The sequence below is a fragment of the Protopterus annectens genome, chromosome 3.part0 (genome assembly GCF_019279795.1).
Source record: "Protopterus annectens isolate FY-2018-M chromosome 3.part0, PAN1.0, whole genome shotgun sequence".
Lineage (NCBI taxonomy): Eukaryota > Metazoa > Chordata > Ceratodontiformes > Protopteridae > Protopterus > Protopterus annectens.
The window spans coordinates 1,902,579,150-1,902,594,244 of NC_056731.1; the positions used below are offsets into that span (position 1 = coordinate 1,902,579,150).

The following is a 15,095-nucleotide window of genomic DNA, read 5'->3' on the forward strand; positions in this document are numbered from 1 at the left end:
GCAACGCACATTCCCGGGAGTTCCAACGTGATAGCAGACAGACTTAGCAGGTGCATTCTTCAACCTCATAAGTGGTCCCTGAATCCCTTGATAGCAGCGGAGATCTTCCACTGCTGGGGCCGTCCTTGCTGCAACCATCCCCGACCAACTACAAATGCAGCAACTACTTTGCCCTGATTCCCCCTCCGGGACAGTCACCCAGGGATGCTCTAGTCCACGATTGGGCCTCGGGTCTTCTATACGCATTCCCACCCTTTCCCCTCATTCCCCAATTTCTGAAGAAAGCCCGTCAGTTGAAGAGCAAGGTGATTCTCATAGCACCATATTGGCCTCGACAGATTTGGTTCCCCTTCCTTTGGCCTCACCTACTAGATTGACCATGGATTCTCCATCCAACCCCGGAGTTGATCTCACATCCACAGAACCTGATTCATCCCAACTTGAACAGCCTGAAGCTCACAGCTTGGCTACTCCAATTCCCTTGATTGCCAGGCAGAATGATCTTTCTTTACCAGTACGTGATATTCTCATTGCATCTCATAAGTCTTCCACTAGAATTACTTATCTGAGCAAGTGGAAAAGATTTACCTGTTGGCTGAAATATAAACAAGTAGATCCCTTCTCAGCACCAGTGTCGATAATACTAGACTATCTGGCCGACCTTTTTCAATCGGGTCTAACGGCCTCTACCATTAGAGTTCATTTGGCTGCAATTTCTAATTTTCATGAGGGTGTCCAAGATTCCTCTCTTATGTCCCACAAATTGTGCAAGACCTTCATAAAAGGTGTGAATCATCTGAAGCCACCTTTTAGAGAACCTATTCAACCATGGGATTTATCATCAGTTCTACAAGCTCTGAAAATGCCACCTTTCGAACCAGCCTCTTCTTGCGACCTCAAGCATTTGTCATGGAAAACCTTATTTTTGGTTGCTATTACTTCTGCCAGACGTATTTCTGAACTTCAAGCTTTATGTATCAAGAGTCCATACTTGATTTTTCATAGAGAGTGTCTCTGAGAACTAATATTCATTTCTGCCTAAAGTAATCTCTGAAATGTCCATTAATCAAGCTATTGAATTGCCAGTTTTCTTTCCCAATCATTCAACAGAGGAGAGTATTGCCTACATACTCTAGATATCCACAGGCAATCCATTTTTACTTAAACAGGACTAGGCCCTTTTGTAAATTTGACCAGTTATTTTTGGCTTTTTCTGGATTTAGATTAGGATCTGCTGTTGCTAAGGTCACATTATCTAGATGGCTGAAGGACTGTGTGACCTTCATTTATACACAATGTAATATCTCGTTGCCTACTACCATGAAAACTCATTCAACAAGGTCGGTGGCAACTTCTGCTGCCTTCCATGCCAGAGCTTCCTTACATGACATCTGTGCAGCTGCAACTTGGGCTATGCCTCATACCTTCATCAATCATTACAAATTGGATTTGGCCTCCAGGGGAAGAGCATCTTTCAGTTCTATGGTGCTCAGGAATGGCCTTCCATGAGAGCCTCCCAGGAATAGAGGTAGCTGGGGACTCTGTCCCATGCGTAAGGAATGAACGAGGATTAACAATATCAGATAAAAAAGTTATGTCTTACCATAACGTTCCATCTTTTTTGCTGATCCTCGTTCAGTCATTACGACCCTCCGTCCTTCCCCCTCCTGTGGTTTCTAGTGGATCTCACCATTCGGTTCTCTTAGGTTATTTGACCAGAGGTAGCCTCTACCTTCTTTGACTTGCAAACTCAATCTGAGGTAACAGGGAGAGGGGGATTTAGGGTAAGAGTTTAGCTCGAGAGTTTGAAGCTGACGCAAGTTTGGAAAATGGCCGGCTCGGATCCGAGGTCGGAACCGATACCCATGCGTAATGACTGAACGAGGATCAACAATACAGATGGAAAGTTATGGTAAGACATAACTTCTTTTTTTCCAACAGTACCTCCATAAACACACATAACAGATCTATCAGTCTACCATCATAATCACTGTTATTCAAAAAATACTGCTTTATATAGTCAACACCCTGGGAATTGGGTATTGTAGTGAATAGGGAAAGAACATCCAGTGTAACTAATAAATTGTCTCCCAACATCCCATTCATATTCACAAAGGAATACAGATTGTGTAAAAACTGTTTGGAATCTTTTAGCACTACCTGTGACTTATCCAGAACAGGTCTGACATGTTTCTCCACCAAAATGGAGAAGGGTTCAGTCAGCTGTCCCTTCTCCGTCACAATAGGAACTAAACGGTGCCCTACATGGGTCCTTATGCACCTTAGGTAGTCCTTGAAACAAAGGAACAACCAGGCATTCAACAAAAAAATACATCTTTTCCAAAGAGATAGAATAACTTAACAAGTAATCATTGAGGATGATACATATCTTTCTAGTCATGTGGTCAATCTGCTTCACATCTATAACCTCATATGTGCACTCATCAGATAACTAAACCTTAATGGAGTCAAAATAGAATGACCTATCCATGACTAAGATCATACTTCCTTCATCAACTATAGAGTCATCCTTACATAGAGACTGCCTATTTGGCATCTCTTTGGAATATGGAATAAAACCAGGGACTCTGGTGAAACCCACATGTACACAGGTATGATATGCATATTCCACAAAGCAGGTACTAAGCTGGGAACTGTACCAAGGAATCAGAGAACCAAATCTTATCATTTATTTATTTTTATTTTTACATTTGTTAACCAGGTTAGTCCGACTATGCCCAGAGAGCCCTTTTTCAGTGGACACCTGAGGAGAAAAGCTCCAGAAAAGTAATTAAAAAATAAGAAAAAGCTAACGATTCATTTTGAGAATACAGTAACAATATGTTTGAGAAATTTGGTTAGCATTAAGTTATTTACAAGGAATGTAGCAATGCCTAAAATAAAAAAAAATTCAGAAACAAAAATTCAGTGTAACATTATGGCATAGTGCAACAAAGATGCATTTAAGTATTTGGTGGCAACATATGTACTAAGCCACTTTATCACACATTTTTCAATATTAATAAGTTAGATTAGTTATTATTACATTTTTTTGTAAAAGCAGTTTTTGTATTTTTAAGAGATAGAATGCTAGAACTATGTTTATATGAAATTGCCTTTATGTTAATTTCTCCAGCAGTCTGAAAATACATGGTGGTTTATCACAGAAAGCAAGCTAGTTATCCTGTACTTTAAATGTACCTGTGCTGAACTGAGGGTCATTGGCTGCCTTAGCACATGCCAGATAACACATTCGTTGACAGGAGGAGTGGTTAGAGAACCCAAGTATGTCCAATAATCCAGTGGGGAAGGAGGAAACAGTAGCCTTGGATTAAAATTTGTGAATGGTGCTTCTTTTCCCTAAAGCAAACACATTAATAATAAAAACAACTTAGTCATACATCATGATAATGAAACAAAACCATGTTTAGTAATGAAAAAGTATACAAAAATTTAAAACAAATACAGATATACTTCATTCACATATATGAGGATGGTGATGGAAGGGAACTGATTTTATTTATTTATTTATATATTTTGCAGCTATCCCTCCTGCAACTGCTTGATTCCTTCCTTTTATCATGTCCCTTCCTTAGACTTTTTTAAACAGCTTTGGACCTCTCTGATGGCTAATACTGTACCTCTATACCAAAGCAGTATATTCAAGGTTCTACCATTTCCTGCATGGTGCAATATAACTTACACCTACCTTTAGAAAGCTGTCTTGCTCTCACCCATATTCTTGTTCCTCCTTTTGTCCTTCCTTTTCAATTCTGCATCCTCCCTCCATTATCCTACAAGCAGTTCAGAGCATTTGTATAGTTTACACTTTTTATCACTGTTAATGCATGCACAGCCAGTGTTTAAAGTCTCTCCACATACTCTGCTCTGCCATTTTTAGGAACTTGCACTGCTAATCTTATATCAGCTTCATTTTCTTTTATATGTATGGGCTTTAGAGTAGTGCATGGTACTCCATACTGACTTCACCAGTGCTTCGCCTTAAAGGAGAATGAACTTAGCATCAGTGGCATAAATGCCTTGCATTACACACCCTAGCACTCTATCTGCCTTAATCACTAACAAGCCGTACTGAGCAGGGGAATTCAGCTTTTGAATGACCATCGTCTTCTAGTTCTTTACTCCTCTGTTCTTCTTAGGGTCCATGATAGTAGGTTCCCCTCGTAAGTGCATAATTTTGTACTTTTTCCCATTAAATCCATGATGCCACTTTCATTCTCACAATGTAAGCCATTGAAGGTTTCTGGGGAAACTGGTGCTGCAGCTGTGATTATTACACTGGACTTTAAGTTATCAGTAGAGATGTTCTTAAAACAAATGGTAGAAAATGTTGTGCTTTTTCTAAACATGTACTGGCATCTAAGCACAAGAGGAAGTGACTGAAAGAGATACAAGACATCACCCACTGCTAGGAATAAGCAGCAAATGTTTAGTGTAACTCTTTTGATACATTGTTGGGTGATACTGACCCACATGGTTCCCCCATTATTTTGACTTTATCTAAAATTCTTACACTAGGAGGCTGATGTGTACACAGCAGTGTCAGATTGCTAGGACAATGACTCATTCAGAAAGGACTGGCTGCACTACATCTCCTCTGATTTAACATATCAGGCTGAACTAAGGCATTAAATAATCATGAGGGGTCCACTTGGAGCCCTCCTTCTGAACTCCAAATTGTGTTTAGGAATATGCTAGACAACCAGATGTAGGCTAACAATGAAATATTTAGTGTTCATTTGGAATCTCCCCCACAGACTGGTACATGACACAAATGTGCTAAGCAGGACTGATTACAGTATAAATCATGTGGCGCTGTATTATTTACTGTTTTTTCCTCTCACGTTCCAATAGGACAGCCACTTTTCAGTTCAATCCACTTTACTGAACTCTTTCCATTTTTTGCAGCACCCCTATTTATCCATCCATCCATCCATCCATCACACCATTTCCCCATTTTTCCACATGGGGTTGGGGTGTCACATCAGCACTGACAATCATCTAAAGCCAATGCGGACACCACTATACTTCTTCATTTTATATGAATCTCAAAGAAGGTACATTTTCAAAGGTGTGGATGATATTCAGATATACCAAAAGAGTTCCCCTTGTCTACCATGGTTGATCTAATTGAAACAACATTACTAAGACCTTTGCAGTATGAAGCCATGATATTAATAACCATCAGACAATCAGTACTTGGGGAGTCCATCATCCTATGACATGTAGTATTTTCCATGGCGTTCAGACTTATAATTACCTGGCTTCTTCTCAGAGGCACTTTTACATAATGGAATCTCATTGTCAACATTTGTCCTGTGGCAACAGTTTAGTTACTAATGAAAAATCATGCATTTCTGGCAGTGATCAGTCAAAAACTTATGCCAATCCTTAGAATCCTAGGAAACACGTTATCTGGACTTTTTCTGTTTACTGTCAGCAAGCTGTTGAGATTTTTCTTCAGGAATGACTCTTGTAAAAATATCATAATAGGTTTCTGCTCACTGATGCGAGTGACTATCTGCTTTTCTTTTCGGCACAGTAAAGACTCACTACTAGGAGGCAATGCATCTGTTATGATGCTTCCTCTTGTGTATCCATTTGGATGTGCCCATACCTTTCAACTGTACACATTTTTGCAGAATGTCCAGATTTTTGCCCTATATTTTTGGTCTGTTTTTCATAAAATTATGGTTTTCTGGCAAATCATTAAAAATTAAAGCTAGAAAATAATGATAGACATTTGAGTTTCAGAGTTCAGACCCTTCAGAAAATTCATGCTAATGCAAAACCTGTTATTCTATCAACTTTCTAACTTTGTAAGAGCAATACTTACAAATGCCCCTATTTGTGGGCCTTTGTCCCACTTTTATTCATGGCTTTGTCCAGATTTCTTGCTGTAAGAGGTTGAGAGATATGTGTGACGTGCCCCATCATTACTCCATCTTCATTACTTTCTGCCATTTTGAAATTTAGTCTGGCAGCTTTGTTTGCCATTCAAAAGTAATTTTTATCAGCCAACCTAGTTTAATTTTCATTAAGTAACTTGTCCAAAAATTGTACTAATTTTTCTCATATGGAAGAACACAAATATTGATGTTGTTTGATCTATTACAATGAACGCTTTGGTTACTTAACTCTTTGAGAAAATAAATGCATGATGGTGTCAGACATTTATTTGTAGTATGTGTTTTTTGTTTGTTTTTGGTCCTGTGAAACAGTGATAGCTGTGATCATTATGCTTTATTTAAGAACATATCAGGATTTTCTTCCAGTTATTGATGGTATTTTGGTTTGGGTGGCTAACTTCCTGATCACATTTCTTCAACTATATTATTTCATAAAGCTTTCTTAGGCTCAGTGTCTGAAGTAAGAACCTGCACTTGTAAGTCCTACATAATGATAGTAAAGTATGATTACTAAACCATTACAACACATTTCAATACTGATGATAACCCTAAAGCATTTTTGTATTAGGTAATATACTAACCTTAAAACTGTTGTAGGAAGGGGAATAGTCTGAAATGCCATAGCTTGAAGTTTTTCATATTTGTAATTAGTACATATTTTCCCTAAGCTGCAGTTCTCAGAATTTCAATAAGTAGCCCTTTTCAATATATTATATGCAGCAAAGCAGTCAAGACCATTGTGCTTTGTTTTCAGGATTTTCTCCTTTCCCTACTGTTGTGCAATCATGGAAATTATATATGCAAATAAAAATGTGTGTGTGTGTGTGTGTGTGTGTGTGTGTGTGTGTGTGTGTGTGTGTGTGTGTGTGTGCGCATGTTTGTGTTGGCAGGACATCTGAAGAGATGCTTACCCCTGAAAAAATGTTTTTATTTCTTTTTTTTTAATGAGTGTGAGGGAGTATTAAAGAATCCCCAGGATTCAATAAACTCAGTGCAGGAATAGTGCTATTCCTGCATGGAGTGGTTCGTGTCCTTTTAGCCTTAGCTTTAACAGCAGTGTGCCTTGCATATTCATGAAGAAGCACTGCTGTTAAGGCTAAACGGACATGAGCAGTGAACAAGAGCAGGGGGCATGTTTAAGTAGTGCATGGACATCGAATATGCCCCTTGCACTCGAAAATGCCAAATGGCACTTTCAAACAGTATTTCAGTGTCCGCGGACAATGAAATGAAATTAAAATGAGCATTTCTGTGTCCATGGACACTGAAATAGCTATGGGAGCAAGAACCAATGCAGGGGGTGTGTGACAGGTGCTGTCACCCCCCCCCCTGCATTGTAAAAGTGCTGTACGGCCATAGCCGTTAACTGTACAGGTTTCTGCAGAATGCCCATATGCCTGCCTCGTATACATCTCACCCTCCCATTGCACTAAAGCAGTATAAATCCATAAATAATGGGGGGACAAAAGCACAAAAATAGGGACATATTTTAAATATTGCTCTGACAAACCTGAAAGCTGATAGAATAAAAGGTTAACATTAGCACGGACCTCCTGAAGTGTATGAAGACTGAAACACAAATGTCTGCCATCTGAAAGTGCCATATGGCCATACCCCTTAACTGTATAGGTGTCTGCAGAATGCCCAGATGCATGCCTCACATACCTGTCAACCTCCTAGAGGAACAAAGCTGTACAAGGCCATAAATAATTAAAAATATTTTTTTCCCTACTAAGGTATGTTTAAGTATAGCTAAGTGGGAGTGCACGTTATGATCCTCTGCCCAGCATTGCTTAAAAACCCCAGAGGAGAAAACTAAAACAGTTGAAATCCTAATGCTGGGATAGCATAGTGTTTAGAGTCCTCGCTTTGTATGCAGGCATTCGAGTACCAAGACAGGCACTTTATTTTTACATAGGAAAGTAGTGTTAAAATTTTTTTTTTTTTTTTTTGTAAATTATGTAGTAAGTGATATTTGTCAACCAGGGTAGTGTAGCTGGTCTAAAATGGAAGTGAGAGTGCATATAACATGTGAAACCACCCTTGTATACACAAGTGTCCCATATAGTATAGTATAGTCACACCCCTTGGTAATGTAAAGAAAGCACATAGAGGGACGTCATTTAAAGTAAATCATATATACTTATTAAATGAAATCATTATTCTAATATATCTAAAAATTAAAAGTGAGCGATGATTAGCAGTGCTCAGCTCTGCTTAGCCAGTTTAAGCAGTGCATAGACATGAATGCTAAGCAGCAGTCAGCTCAGCTAAGCGAATTTGCACACTGTTAAGCAGTGCTCAACAATTTTCCCTTTAAGCATTGCTAAAATTGGCTTAATGGGTTTGTGCACAGCTAAGCTGTGCTCAACATTTACAAAATCGACAAATGACAGCAAAGAGTGGGAATATGGCCTTATTTAAACTGCACAGGTGGGAACACAACCAGTACCTGTTATAGTTCAACCTGTGCAGGAACCATGGCTGACGTAGGTGAGGGTTCACCCTTTAGGGAGCAGTGCTGGGGCATTGTGGAGTCCAGGGTCATGGCTGTATTGTCTGTCTGCAAATGCAATCATACCCAACCTACACCCCAAACATACCTACAGCCCTTCCCCAACATCCCACTCTCAAAAAAGGGTATCTGTCCTGCAAAAAAAAAAAACATTGCCCCATACATAGCTCTACATTTCACCTCCATGTGCAGTGAAACTAATCACTCAAACCACAGATTATTCTGCAAATGTCTGTTGCCAACACTCCTCCCTGTGGGGTGTGAGGCTGTAAATTCTACACATTATTCACAGCTGTTGCTGCAGAAGAAATGTAGAGCTATGGTCCTTTCCTACACCCGTACTGCACATCCTTAGCTGCATTTCCGAATGTTTTACCCCCTGCTTGCCACCATTTCACATCTTTCCTATCACCCTTTTTCTTTTCTTTAATGAAAATTAGCATGGGTGTAAGCAGGAGTATGTGAAGCTAACAGGGTTTAACTGTCTGTTAGCATCACTTAGCTTCACACAAAACTGCATAAACCCACTTACAACTGCTTAAAAGTGTCTTAATCACTCTGTCTCCATCAGCCCTTGTTTTGCCCGGCAACAAAATAATCAGTCCTGCCAACTCTCGAACCCAGGATGTTGTGAACTACAATCACAGCAACATACCACTACACCACTGGAGCTGTGGCAATTTATAATGCTTTTACCGATATATCATGCATTCTGGTAATTTAACATTAATGAAAAAAAGTCATCATTTCCAAGTCTGGAATCCAGGACACACACATAACACACAAAAACAAACACACAACTGCCCCACACTACCAAACTCAACATCCTACACTAGTGATAGGCAGGAGGGCAAGCCCCCCCACCCCCCACTTTAATATTCTAACTTCGAGATCGCACAAACAGACATACAAGACAAACTCACACCCACCCAGTACAGTCCCTCAGACACCACAGTCACAACACAAGCTTATACACAGCAATTCCCCTCACAAATACACTCACACATACACACTTACCTACAGCAGAACACTAAAAGCGCTGATTCAAACTCCCATAACATCGGGATTTTGAATTTCGTGCTTTTCAGCATTCTGGGATTTCGTTGTTTTCGTCTCGCTGTTCTGGGTTTCGGTCTTCTGGTCTTTCCTTCTAATGAAGGAGACCCATATATATATATATATATATATATATATATATATATATATATATATATATATATATGTGCATATTTATATATATATATATATATATATATATATATATATATATATATATATATATATATATATATATATATAGATAGATAGATAGATATAGATAACCAACCTCTTAATGCAAGACATCTGCAAAAAGCCCGACAAAGTGGGGGGATAAAGGGCAAACAACAGTGACATCTTTGAATTATGGCTGTCATATGTGTAGAGGTCTGTTAGAGTGGCATGGTTTGCTTTAACATACAATTCCAGAGAGATTCCAGGTATGAAACACAAATGAATGTCATTATTTAATTATGTCAATGCTCACATCATCCCAGTCATTTCTCAGAAACCCACAACTGTTATGGGCAATAGACCAAACATATGAGCCATGCATCTGGACAGTGTCTAGACATCTGGACAGTGAAGAGGTATGACTGCAGTCGTAACAGAATGGAAAAACCCATGACAGCTGCCAACCATGTCACCCAGCACCTTCTGAACCACAGTAAGACTAACACGATACTACCCCAAATCAGCTCTGGGCAATTACCCATGTATATCCAAGTATATCATGCACTACAGGGATGGAACTGTATGGAAAAGCAGATAGTGGTGCAAAAATGTACACCCACAACCATTTGCACCACAGTCACAATAACATACCAGTACCCCAAATGAACTCTGGAGTAGAACGACTGTTTGAACAAACATCTTTCAACCTAGATTAGTTCACCTGCATATCAGAACCACCAAGTAATCTAATAAATCTCCATGGCTACCAGCAGCTAGTCCAAATTCCAACTAGATGTGATAAAAAAATCTAAAAGGGAATCCATCCTTTACTGGGTCCTAACAACCCTACATTGTACCCCCACACAGGCAGTCTCCCAGACACCTTAAGTGACCACAACATAATATACCTTATACATAGTAGAACAAGCATATGAAAAATCACTAACTATATATCCACTAGAAACACAAAAAAATTCTCTCCTGAAGTCCTCGATACTTTACTCTGTAGGGGGGCGGAGCCTAGTTGGCAGACTGAAAGCAGCACTTTTTAGAGCTCCATAAAAATACTTTAAATAACAGGATAATAATTATTTTTTTCTAAAAAAAAAGTTAAATGTGAGAGTGTTCAATCTCGCCATTTGTTCTTACACACGGAACCGAGTCGGCCGCATAGCAAAGCTCTGCATCTTAGAGAAGCTCGAGACCAGGCTATATCCCACAATCCTCCCTGCCATTACTCAGATCTAGTTTGCCGCTGCAACGGATCACATCGACGAGAGCTCGGACCAGAGAGATTTTTGTTATATTACAGATAAGATTCTTATCTTTCTTGTTTAAAAAGTTCTTAAAGTTAGTTTTTGACATAGTGCTAGTGTGTGTGTGTGTGTGTGTGTGTGTGTGTGTGTGTTATTATAATTAATCCTGTCATATTTTTATAGGTCCCCTTTTGTGGCCTACCTCTTCTTTCCCACTTATAGCAATACTTATATATACATATATAAATATTTACTTAATAGTTAATAGTTATTAGTTATTATAGATAGTGTCTTAAAGTTTTTCATAGTAGAGTGTCTTACTTCTACCGGTTATGTCAGAAAAAGCCAAATCCGGCTTTAAAAGATGTCAGTGTGGACAGAAAATGTCCATCACTGACAACCACACTTCCTGCGTCTACTATCTTGGCCCTCTCCACCTGCAAGAGGATTGCTCTATATGCCATTCCTTCAGCGGGAGGGTCATGACAGATAGACGCAGGAAACTTATAGATAGGGGACTACTTAAGCCTGCCTTCCAGGAGGCTTTGGACAAATCGGACCAGGCTTCTAAGTCCTCGAAGGGGTCGAAGATGTCGGAGCCCATGTCATCGGCTCTGAGTTCATCTTCGAAGGTTCGTTCGCCGGTTCCACAGACTTCGGGGCCGAGCGTCGAACGTTTGTCTTTCACTGAGCCCCAGGTCTTGGAACCGGTGTCGGAGCTACCTCCACCGTCCATTCTTCGGTCGGTGCCATCTTCGGCCCCTTTGACCCGATCTTCCAGACCGTTATCCGATACAGATGTGGATCATGTCATGCAGAAACTTATGGAGAACACGGCCCTTTCCAAGTTGATTGCAGTTTCCTCCCAATTCGTGTCAAAACTAGAAGGCCTCCCTTTATCTCCAACAGGTCCTCCTTCGAGACCCATCCAGTCTTCAGAGCCGTGAGAGGATGAGCAGATGATAGTGGAGCCCTCAGTGCCAAAACCGTCCATTGCACGATCGACACCATTGACTTCGACTCCTTCGGAATCTGTAGGTGAGTCGCGGAGCCAACAATCTCTCCTCGGTTCCGGGACCGAGAGTCGTACCGACCTTTCGGTGCCGACTCTCCCTCTCGGGGCTTCAGCGGAGATTGGCTCGGCTCTGTTCTCGGGGTCGAGGCCCACGGCCCCCGTGTCTGGGATGCTTTCATGTTCTTCAGAACTGGGGGAGTCCTCGGCCTGGGGTTCAGGGGTTTTTGACCTTATGAGGAAGGTTTTGTCTGCACAGACAACCACTTCATCAGAGGCGTCTTCTCCCTCCCCTAAGGGGCCGCTCTCTATTTTTGCCCCCACGACCCATCCAAAGCATAGAGCACCATTGCCTCAGCCACCCCCAGAGGGTGCCCCCTGTTCCTTGGAGGCCTCACCGGAAGCCCCCTCCGATGAGGTTCAGAGGAAAAGACTGTGCAAGAGGAGGCACTTAGATTCCCCGCAGGAATCTCTAACATCTGACACTGACTTGGATGAGGCAGAGGGGTCCCCAAAATCCCCCTCTGAGGATGTCTCATTTGCGGACATCTTGGAGATCTTAAAACAGAGAGGTGATTGGCAGTCCCTAGCCCCCACTGAGGATGAGTCGGTGCTGCTGAAGGCTTTTGGTGCTCATCCTTCTACCTCCTGGGTTACTCCGCCCTTCGATGAGTTAATGGATTTAATTGCTCAAAGGGCGTGGGAGACACCGGACACAGTGGAATCGGTCCCTCAAAAACCGAGCAAATTTATCACCGCCCCCCCCAGAACAAGGTTTATCTTACCAAGGGAGTCCTGGTCGACGCTATGGTGGTGGCGGCAGCCACTAAAAAGGAGATGTCTGAGTCTTCCTCTTCTGTTCATCCTCCTAATAAGGATTCTAGGACTATGGACAGATATGGGAAGTGCGTTTTTAGTTCAGCGACTTTTTCCATGCGTTCGCTAAACTATTTGACACATTTTACACGTCTGCAGAGGGATCTCATCAAGGAGCTGGGAGATACCCTCCAGGGTAACACAGATGCTGCTGTTTCAGATAAGGTAACAGCACAGCTTAACACCCTTACCTCCATAGTGAACTCATCCATGAGGCTCATCTCGTATGCGGCTGAAGGATCGAGTAGAGCTGCAGCTTCAGCGATTGCTCTACGAAGACAATCCTGGATGCAGCTGTGCTCATTTGCGGAAACCTTCAAGTCTTCCTTCACCAACGCCCCCTTTGATGGTGCCACTCTCTTTGGGCTCAAAGTGAAGGAGACACTAACTCGGTGTGAGCAAGAAGGAAAGACTCTGTCTGCTGTCGGAGCCCGTTTTTCCACTCCAACTAGACCGTACCCCAAAGGGCAACGAGGCGGAAAAATGTGGTTCCGTAAAACTCAGGGATCTTTCCAGGCCACACAGAGTGATGCCCCCCCCAGAGGCAGAGAGGGGGGTAGAAATGGAAGACGTCACCTCGGCGGTAGAGGGGGTCCGCACAACCAAGGCGACAGGGATCCTGTCCCTGGTAAGCCTTTCCAGCACTCCTGAACGGGGGCCCGACTGTCCTGCTCTGGAGGCAGTCAGGGGTCGCTTGGCTTTATACCCACAGGCCTGGCTAACTCTTACCTCGGACTCTTGGGTAAAAAGCATTGTAACCAGAGGATACAAAATCCCCTTCATATAACTCCACCCCAACAAAGAAGGTTTCCAGATGTGCCACCCCATCTGCGAGGCCCAGCAGCAATAGAAATTTCAAAGCTGCTCGAAAAAAGAGTCATCCAGCCAGTCCCGGAGGACCAAAGAGGATCCAGAACTTACTCAAGGTTCTTTTTAGTTCCAAAAAAGACAGGGGACTGGAGACCGATTTTGGATCTCAGCAATCTCAACACCTTCGTGAAGAAGGAAAAGTTCCGGATGGTCACGCTTCAATCGATCCTTCCATTTTTACAGAAGGACGACTGGATGTGCTCGATAGATCTCAAGGACGCGTACTACCACATCAAAATGGCCAGACCGTCCAGAGATCACCTGCGCTTCTGGCTGGGAGCCAGTCACTTTCAATTTCGAGCCCTGCCCTTTGGGCTCATCTCAGCCCCCAGGGTATTCACCAAATGCATGGCAGTGGTAGCGTTTCACTTGAGACGTCTAGGATTCCGGGTGTTTCCCTATCTGGATGACTGGCTCCTCACCGCTACCACCGAGCGTCACTTCATACAAGCCAGAGACTACACAGTCAACCTTTGTTCCTACCTAGGGATTTCCATAAACTTCAAAAAATCTGCCTTACTGTCCTCACAGCATATTTCATTCATCGGAGCAGACCTAGATACACGTTTAACACTGGTAAAGCTCCCTCCAATAAGGGCTTCATCCCTCAAGGAACAGGTTCTTCTTCTACTGCAAAGCAGGAAAGCCCCGGCCAAACTAGTGTTGAAGGTTTTGGGACTCATGGCAGCGTCCTTGATTGCAGTCCCTATGGGGAGATTGCACATGAGGCTTCTCCAATGGCTGCTGTTCATGCAGTGGTCATTCCAGCAGTTACCCCTAGCGCACAAGATTCTGATAACAGATTATTGCAAACGAGACCTCTCATGGTGGGTGTACAGTCAGGATCTCACTATGGGTCGTCCATTTGTTCTACCCAATCTGACGGCCATGATAACCACGGACGCTTCTCTGATAGGGTGGGGGGACTATTTCAGGGAAGAACAGTCCAAGGGGAATGGTCCAACATGGAGTACAACCTGCACATAAATGTTCTGGAAATGAGGGCAGTGTTCCTGGTGTTGCAACACTTTCAAACCCTCCTACCTCTAGGAACAGTAGCAGTTCAGACAGACAACATGTCTGTAGTCTGGTACATAAACAAACAGGGGGGAACCAGATCTTACCCATTATGCAGAGAGGCCATGAGAATTTGGCAATGGACAGAGTCCACGGGTCGCTTTCTTATAGCAATGCACATCCCGGGGTCATCCAACGTCATTGCGGACAGGTTGAGCAGAGCCATCCTGTTACCTCACGAGTGGTCCCTCAAGCTACAGGTGGCAGAAAGAGTTTTCCGCAGATGGGGCCAGCCTTGCTGCGATCTATTTGCTTCCCCGATGAATACCAAATGCAGAAGCTATTTTGCCCTTCTACCCCCTCCGGGGGATGTCCCCAGGGACGCACTGATACACGATTGGCCCCCG

The 15,095-nt window shown here is 42.4% G+C and overlaps 1 protein-coding gene across 1 annotated transcript in view; it reads right to left on the reverse strand.

Annotated features, from left to right (window-relative positions):
- LOC122797168 (carbonic anhydrase 1-like) overlaps nucleotides 1–15,095 on the reverse strand; it is a 316,092-nt gene that overhangs the window by 46,992 nt on the left and 254,005 nt on the right. The window contains exon 6 of the mRNA XM_044065987.1: nucleotides 3,202–3,360. Coding sequence (XP_043921922.1) covers nucleotides 3,202–3,360 — 159 coding nt within the window. The remainder of the gene's footprint in view (nucleotides 1–3,201; nucleotides 3,361–15,095) is intronic.